Raw genomic sequence first — 9419 nt, forward strand, 5'->3', positions numbered from 1 at the left:
TATATTTCATACAGGGACTGTCACATGTAGGCCTGATAGCTTTTTGTAGCTTCCCTTATTTCTTATATGCTTATGTTCTTATGCATGGCCCCAGCCTACAGGGCAATTTTCTAAACAAAGATGGTCTATGCAATTCCAGACTTATTTTCACCAAGGGGTGAAATGAACTTTGAAGGTTTTAGTGACAATGAAAAGAAAGTGAGATTGGGTTCTTGAAAATGAGATTAAGAAAAGTGGAAAGTGATGCAGAACAACAGAAGGAGATGAAAATAGAGTTGGAGATGAAAATAGAGCTGGAAAAGCATCTAGAAAAAGATGGAGAAATTTTCAAGATGAAAACAGAACTGGAGGAAATGAGAGTGAGAGAACAACAAAATATTAAGAAAAATAAGGAATTACAAAACATGAAAGAAAATAAAGATTTGAGAGCAGAGTTAGTTAAAGGTGGAAAGAAGGTGAGAGAGGAAGTCATGGATGAAGTGAAAGCCTGGAAAATAAAAAATGGTAAAGCAAATGTTGACTTCAAGGAACTAATTGAGAAGCAACTGAAAGAAAAAAAAATGTAGAAAAGGAATTGATAAGGGCACTGAAAAACAATGAAGATTTGGTAAGAGATACAGGAGATAAGAAGAAAAGTTTTTATAGTTTATGGAATTAAGGAAAAAAATGTAACATACAAACTGAAGAGAGATAAAGAAGAAACAAAAACAGTGAAGGACTTGCTGAAGAAACAAAATGATGAAGGTGACACTAAACTCAAGGAAGAAGTATAAGTAGTTAGACTGGGATCTTATCTTGAAGGCAAAGCAAGACCTATGAAAATAAGACTAAAATTATAGTAAGCAGCAGAAGAGATACTAGAAAGAACATCCAAAGTAAGAGAAGTAGAAGATTGCAAGGATATATAAGGAAGAACAAAGATGAAGAAGAATGAAAAAAAAAAAATTAAAGAAATGTATGAAGAGGCTAAAAAGAAAAATTAATCAAGAACAGAAAAAAAAAAAAAAATTTTGCAGAGTTTTGGGAGAGAGTGAGGAAATGGTACATAAAGGTAGAAAAATAAATTAAAATGAAAGAGAGAAAAATAGTAAAAGTGAATGATAAATTGTGATGTATACCAACATAGGCAGATTGGTACACAGAAAACTGGAATTACAAGACTATTTAAAAGAGAAAAATCCAAAGGGGGTGTGTTTAACAGAAACAAAATTAAAAGAAGAAAACCAGATAGTAATTATTAATAACTACAATGTATGTAGAAGAGACAGGATTGGTGGAAGAGGGCAAGGTATAGTGATAATGACAAAAACTATGAAATATGGAGAATGAAAAGCAGAAATAGTGAGTGTTAACTTGGAGGATAATAATGGAGAAATACTGATGGTAATAATAACAACCTATGTACTACCCAAAATGAGTTCTTAGAGCAAGGAAGAATATGAAAAAAATAATAGAAGACACCATTCAATGTTTGAGTAAATTAATCAAAAGTAATCATAGTATTTTTTTGGTGACCTCAATTGCAAAGAAGTAAATTGGGAAAAGAGCAAATGAAGTGCAAGATAAGTATGACATTTTTTATGGAACTATATGAAACAGGAATGAATAAATATGTCCCATTATACAAACGTTAAGAAAAAAGAAAACAGGTACGGTTCAATGCAAGATGCCCAATACTGATGGTAATAATAACAACCTATGTACTACCCAAAATGAGTTCTTAGAGCAAGGAAGAATATGAAAAAAATAATAGAAGACACCATTCAATGTTTGAGTAAATTAATCAAAAGTAATCATAGTATTTTTTTGGTGACCTCAATTGCAAAGAAGTAAATTGGGAAAAGAGCAAATGAAGTGCAAGATAAGTATGACATTTTTTATGGAACTATATGAAACAGGAATGAATAAATATGTCCCATTATACAAACGTTAAGAAAAAAGAAAACAGGTACGGTTCAATGCAAGATGCCCAATTGCAAAGAAAAAAGAGAGGAAGCATGGATAAGAGTGAAAAGTAAAAACAAAAAATGAATAAAGAAGACTTTAAGAAAGCAAGAAATGAATATGTGAAAATAAGGACAGAGGAAGAGAAAGAATATGAAAAGGATATACAGTGGAACCTTGGTTACTGAACATCTCCCTTTCCGAACAACTCGGTTTTCAAACAAAATTTTTAACTCGATTGCTTCAGTCGGTGCAACATAATTCGGTTTTCGAACAAAGTTACTTGATTTCAAATACTACAAGATGTAGCAAAAGCTGCCATTTATCACTAATTTATAGTTTTTATAAATATTTCCTTCATTTTTATATATTTGGAGGAGAGACATAGTGGGTAAGACAGTAATTCAGTCTTTGAAACAAGTTAAATGTGATCCCATTGAAGAAGTTGAAGAATCTCGATGTAAACAAATGAGGTTTGGCGCTCAGGAGTAATCCTGAGCCTCCTGTGGCTCTCTCTATGACCCACAATGCCATCACTACTGCACAACTGCATTTTCCCAGTAGCTTTTCCCAGCAGGAAGATGTCTAAATATTATGATCACCTTCATTTCGGCTTTCTGTGTCACTCTGTAAGGTTTCCCTCACTTGATCGGTGACAAAGAGAATGCCTGCATGGTCTAAGCAATATCTTTTGATGAGTTCTGTGTCACTAAGTTCATTCAATGCACCCTTTCTGGATAAAAAAAATTCTAAGCTGGAGATGTGGAGTGGCCATCTTAGGAGTGAGAGTGTTGGTTGTTACCCACCAAGACATAGTGGACCAGTGTCTGAGAATGGATTAATTTATTTTATATTGATTCGTATGGGGAAAATAGTTTTGGTTCTTGAACATTTTGGATTTTGAATGGTATTCAGAAACTAATTAAGTTCGAAAACCGAGTTTGCACTGTAGTTGAAAAGTGCAAAGATAAACCAGAATTGTTCTACAAATTCATAAATGGAAAAATTAAACTAAAAGAAAAAACTAGAAAGGTTGAATGATGGAAATGAAACATATGAAGACCCAAAAAGACATGAATGAAAAGATGAATGACAAGATGAAAAGACAGAAAAGCAAATGTGGGAAATTATAGAAGCTTATAACATGGAGGAACTGGAAGAGAGAAAAGCAACAGGACAGATAAGAGTATCAGGATTCATTCTAAAAGAGTGCAGAAAACAATCAATTGAGCCAGTATGACATATTAAAGTGCTCTTATCAACTGGAAGAGTGCCTAAGGAATGGAAGAGAGCAGACAGTGCCAATTTATAAAAGTGGAGAGAAAGAAGAACCACTAAAACAATAGACCAGTATCAATGACTAGCATAGTATGTAAGATATGTGAAAAGGGATAAAGAAGCAGTGGGTAGAATTTCTAGAAAAACATGATATAATATCAGAAAAAACTATGGTTTTAGACAAAAGTGATCATGTATAAGCAATTTGATGAGCTTTTATTCAAGAGTGACTGATATAACATAGGAGAGGGATGAATGGGTAAACTGTGTGTATCTAGATCTAAAAAAAGCTTTTGACAAAGTTCCTCACAACTATTATGGAAGCTAGAAAATATAGGAAGATTAAACAGTAAAATAAAATCTTGGATGGAAAGTTACTTAAAGGGAAGAGAAATGAGAATGGTAATAAAAGATGTTAAAGTGAAATGGAAAAAAAATGTAGATAGTGGAGTACCACAAGGATCGGTGCTGGCACCAATACTTTTTCTGATCTACTTAAATGATATGCCTGAAGGAGTAGAGTTAGATGAGCTTGTTTACAGATGATGCAAATGTGTGTATCTAAATGTAAAAAAAAGCCTTTGACAAAGTTCCTCACAACAGACTGTTATGAAAGCTAGAAAATATAGGAGGATTAAATGGGGGAAAAAAAAAAAAATGGATGGAAAGTTACTTAAGGGGAAAAGAAATAAGAATGGTAGTAAATCGAGATCGAGAAATGTAGATAGTGGAGTACCACAAGGATCAGTGCTGGCACTAATACTTTTCCTGATTTTTATGTAAGAGGGTCACTGGCCAAGGGAAACAAAACTGGACTGGAGTAAGAAATGGGAGGTGGAATTTAATGTGAAAAAAATATCATGTAATGGAAATGGGGAAAAGTGAAAAGAGACCAAAATGGGCATATAAAATGAAAAATGAAGAAATAATAAAAGTATAAGAAGAGAAAGATCTGGGAGTGATAATACATGATAGTCAATAGTTGGAGAAGCTTGTAGAAAAGATATTCAGAGATGCATATAAAATGGTGAGAAATATTGTAACACCATTTCACTACATGAATAAAGATATGGTGAGAAAGATAATTACCACCATGATTAGACCAAAGCTTGAATATGCTGAATCATTGTGGTCTCCACTTAAGAAGAACCATGTAAAAAAACTAGAAAGGATACAAAGAATAGCAACAAAGATGGTTCCAGAACTGGAAGATTTAACACATGAAGACAGGTTAAAGGAAATTAACCTGCCAACATTGGAACAAAGAAGAGAAAGGGGGGACCTAATACTGATATATAAATTGTGGAGTAGAGTGGAAGAAATAGGTAATGAGAAGTTGCTGCTAAGAGAAGTAGGAAATACCAGTTACATATGAGGCCACAGCAAAAGCTAAGAAAAGGAAGATGCTTGAGTAACATAAAGAAATATAGTTTCCCATGGAGAAATATAGAAGTTTATAACAATCTCAGTGAGGAAGTAGTATCAGCAACGAGTGTGCACAACTTTAAGGAAAAACTGGACAAATGTAGATATGGAGACGGGACCACATGAGCATAGCTCAGCCCCTGTAAATTACAACTAGGTAAACACACACACACACACACACTGCAGAGTTCTTGAATAGACTGGAATTGTTTGTGCAGAATCTCTCCCCATAACCAAAGTTGGTACTGAATTTACTTGCTACATTTTTATCCTATTATATTTCACAAACAGAACAAGAGTAATTTGTCAAAATAACTCAATATAAATGTAAACTCTGTGGCAAGACTTTTACCCTCACTGATACATTATGTTTTGGTGCTTTGTTATCATGCATTACTCTTGTTTTCTTGTTTGATTTTTATCAACCAAGTAATAGTAATTTGATAGTAATAAGATAACTCCTTACAAATGTTGAGAATACATGTTTTGATGTTCTCTTCTCACTGTAGTGTGCATGCACAAAGGTGTTGTCTGGAAGAAATTTTGACATGTGAGTAAATTTATACAGCAATGGTACCACCTATGCCATCTGTGGCTGCATGCAGTGAATTAATCACACAACCACAGAATGTTTAAAAGATTGAGACTATAGGCAGCTGAAGATATGCTGGATTAAATGAGGCTCTGGATTAAATGATGCTGGAGTATTGTCAGTCAATCTTTACTAGTTTTTCTATTTAAATTATTATAGTATAAACATAGCATTTAGTTATGTGTACGGTAAATAAAGGGAAATAGATATGAGAGAAACATTTCATATTTTAGTGGTATTTTCATTATTCCCTATTGTTGTGGAATAGTCTCATGTTATGGACAACATAATAAAGCAAAACTGTTAACTTGAACATCATAGTTACCTCATGTTATGGAATAAGAGTTTTATCTCCAAAGTAGTCAAATGGCTAAAGAAATTGAATTTTGGACTAAATTTTATTTAGTAAATTTTACACACTTAACCTAGTGCTGCTAGAGATTGAAGGGTGTTTAGTAAATAGGTATACATAGATTGATATGAATAAGCTTTGCATGTGGTAGTGATGTTGTAAAAGTAATTCATTGTTTTATTTTTCAGGTCATGTTGATATAATGAAGAACATTGTTAAGAATAACATATTATTAACATGAGAGCTGGTTGCTGACTATGTTGCTCACAATGTAACTAGAGGAAATTCCTATTAATATAATATATAAACTTATTCCTATTAGAGTAAGTGCAGACATGTCTTAATTTATGGAGAGTCTGTGTTCCAAATGCCTTTTGCAATTTCAATTTTTGTGATGTTAATGATGTTTTCTTAGAAGTTGTCAGCAATATATTATGAGCTTGTGTGGTGTGACTGCATTTACTGTATGCCAGGATGATCCTGACTATATTTTGTGACCAAGGGACAGCAACTACACTTGTAGTATGTAAGTGTGAGCATCCACAAGCAGTAATGGACTGGCATGTGCAAGGTAATTTGATGATTATTTATGGAAATGGGTAATTGTTGCAGTTAGATTGAGTTGCTTAGGCAGCATGTTCAGTAATATCTCTCTCTCTCTCTCTCTCTCTCTCTCTCTCTCTCTCTCTCTCTCTCTCTCTCTCTCTCTCTCTCTCTCTCTCTCTCTCTCTCTCTCTCTCTCTCTCTCTCTCTCTCTCTCTCTCTATGAAAATAATGAAGAAACATAATTTAAAATGCTTGAAGAATAGAATATTCTAGTAAAGAATATTAAATCATGTAGACTAATGAAAAAAAAAAATCAAGGAGTCTTTTAAGATGGGAAACTCCAACCTACAATCCCTGGCCAGACAAGAAAGGGTGTTGTATAGATGGCTGTTCACTTTTCATCTCTCCATTTTCTACTAGAGTCACTTGTGGAGCTAGGAGTGGCAGGTGAGGAATTTAGGTTTAGTTACACCAGTTTGAGCTTAGCTTTACTATTAAGATGTGAAATAGAAGAGTGCCTAGTGAACTAAGTGGATAGCCATTATAGCAGTAACTAAAGAACATTTACCACATTAGTGATTTTATAGTATAACTTTAAATTTGTGTTTGAAGCTGTATATGTAATGCTTTGTTGTGAAATATTGAGGAATTTGATCCAAAGAATAGCCTTGAGAGAGAGAGAGAGAGAGAGAGAGAGAGAGAGAGAGAGAGAGAGAGAGAGAGAGAGAGAGAGAGAGAGAGAGAGAGAGAATGGTTAGGGATCAAACCTCCTGACTTTCAGCATAAATAATCCCAACTCATTACCTATTTTGCAAATAATCCCAACTCGTTACCTATTTTGCTGTAAGTAATTGCCATGGCCCAAGTGGATACTAACTGTGTCAAAAAGAGATGGATACTAACTGTGTCAAAAAGAGATTTGATATAATTCTTGTAAGAAATGGAGAGGACATAAAATAGAAGGCTACAGTACATTATATAAGCTACCTCTTTATGAATTAGGGAAGAAAATAGTACATGGAAAAAAATAATCAGAATATTTCTGAAAGTTGCCACTTAGGTGGTGTTTGTGTTGACATTTCTGCCTCCTTCCACAAGTTAGAATTCAAAGGTAGAGTCAATTAAGACATTTTGGGTTGTTAATAAGTTTGAAATTTACACATTGCATGTTAAGTACTAGAATAAAGGGAGATCTTTTCTGAGATGAGGCTGAACTACTTTCTTGTATTACTGAGGCACAGCAGACAACAGGAGAATCACTGATGAGTTTGCAATGTGCTCTCTTTCCAGTTTATATAAGCTACCTCCTTATGATGGTCTTTTGATCTAGCAGCAGGTATCTTGTTACTTGCTGTTACTATGTTTTAGGAACATTGTATATTGCTTTTCCTAAACCATAGAGAAATCCATCCACAGTATGTAATTATCTAATTTTAATTACCTAATTGTGATATACTGGAAGTGAATTACACTTGTGGGATCCTGTTTTGGCATCTCATTTGATTGATCTTTGCGTAAGAATTATTCATATTTTTGGCTTTGGTCATGTCACTTTCCAGACCATTCCATCTATCAATACATCTACACTTCTGGAAAATTAAACTCTTTAAAATGTCTTTTATGGATCTTGATTTTATCAGTTTCATTCCATGTTCTCTTGTATTTCTCTATCACTCAGGAACATATCTTCATAGTCAATATGATTCATTCCAGTCAATCCCTTGTATAATGCTGTCATATCTCCTCTTTACCTTCTCTCTTCCAGCAATCTCAAATCCAGTTTCTACACTTTTTCTTCATGTCATACCTGCCAGATTAGGGATGATTTTTATGGCAATCCCTTATATTTTTAAAAATTCTTCTTTTGTCTGTCTTTTATCTGGTGACCATATCACTGCAGCATATTTAGGGTGAATCATACTTATTATTATATTTTCATATCATCCATGCAGCACCAACTGTCTTACTTGTGTTTCTGTAATTGTAGGTCATCCTAAATTATTATTGCAAGATCTTTCTTGTTATTGGCCTCCATAATGAGCCCATTTCCCAGTTTGGATTCTTACTTTATTCATTTTGTTCTTTCCTTGAACTTTACATTTTACACTTCTTTGAATTCCAAGTCCTACTTATGACTCCCTAGCTATGCTATATTTTCTCCAAATCCCTTTACATCTCCCTATAGTCCTCCCCCTCCTCCACCTTCATTATCTTGACATAATTTGCAAATGAGCTTTAACTGTATCATTAATGTAAACTAGAAACAAAATTGTGTGCATGTATGTATGCATGTACTATATGGACAATATGTATGTATGTACAAATATATGAATGCATGAATGTATGTATGTTCTCATTAAATTTGGTCAATGAGAACAGTTCTGTATTTGCATAAGAGTTCTCTCATCATAGTAGCAACATTGTAGCATGGAATATTGGACATGCCAGTCCTGTCTTGTTTGAGCTCACTCTTACCTACATGCTGTCATTGTTGCAGTGTTCTAAACATGTAGTTTGATTGTATAAATTTGACATAATCTCATCATGTTGCTGTACTCCAAATTCAGCTTGATTATCCATGAATTAAGAAGCATGAATTAAGAAATGTCAACTATAAAATACATTGAGATTGTAACTTCTGAAGGCAGTTTTCAGGGGCTTCCTCTGATAAGTGTACATTACTTGTTGCTGTAATTAACATGGAGAAGAACTGGTAAATAGAGTATGTAATATGTATAAAGAGGACTATATTTCTTCACTTGCTACCCAAGACATGCTATATTGCTTGTCTCAGAAAAGCCACCTTGTGTCGGCTGAATAAAAGAGAAAAATTCAGAACAGTGTTTTATTGATTATGAGTCTGAGAAAATGAGGAACTGTATTACATTCATAATTGATTTAATGATAAAATTTTACTGTAAACCTTGTCAGTACAACCACTTGACATATTTCAATCTCTCAATTTCATACTTTGCTAAACAATGTTCAATCATAATCAATTTGATATTTTAATTTCTCAGTTAATAATTACTCAAATTGATACAGTACATCCCATTATATGTAAACCTCATTGTAAGAATCTACCTTGCAAATTAACATTTCACTTTGCTCAGTGCACTAGTAGGTTGGATGATAAAAAGATTTTTTTTATCCTTGATATATAGATTTTAGCCATGTAGACTTAAAATATGCAATTACTCTCAGGAGAGAAAGTTAATTAGTTTATTTTACATCCAATGTGTCCAAACTGAAATATTCCATTGCCCTCCACACACACACACA

The 9419-nt window shown here is 33.5% G+C and overlaps 1 protein-coding gene across 2 annotated transcripts in view; it reads left to right on the forward strand.

Moving 5' to 3' along the window:
• The window catches only part of LOC135112807 (CCR4-NOT transcription complex subunit 10-A-like), a 103593-nt gene extending 94621 nt beyond the window's left edge, over positions 1–8972 (forward strand). For both annotated transcript variants that reach the window (XM_064027631.1, XM_064027632.1), the window contains one exon: positions 5780–8972. In XM_064027631.1, the coding sequence (XP_063883701.1) occupies positions 5780–5832 (53 nt within the window). In that variant the 3' untranslated portion in view covers positions 5833–8972. The remainder of the gene's footprint in view (positions 1–5779) is intronic.
• The last annotated feature ends 447 nt before the right edge of the window (positions 8973–9419 follow it).

This window comes from Scylla paramamosain, chromosome 24 (genome assembly GCF_035594125.1).
Source record: "Scylla paramamosain isolate STU-SP2022 chromosome 24, ASM3559412v1, whole genome shotgun sequence".
Classification (NCBI taxonomy): Eukaryota; Metazoa; Arthropoda; class Malacostraca; order Decapoda; family Portunidae; genus Scylla; species Scylla paramamosain.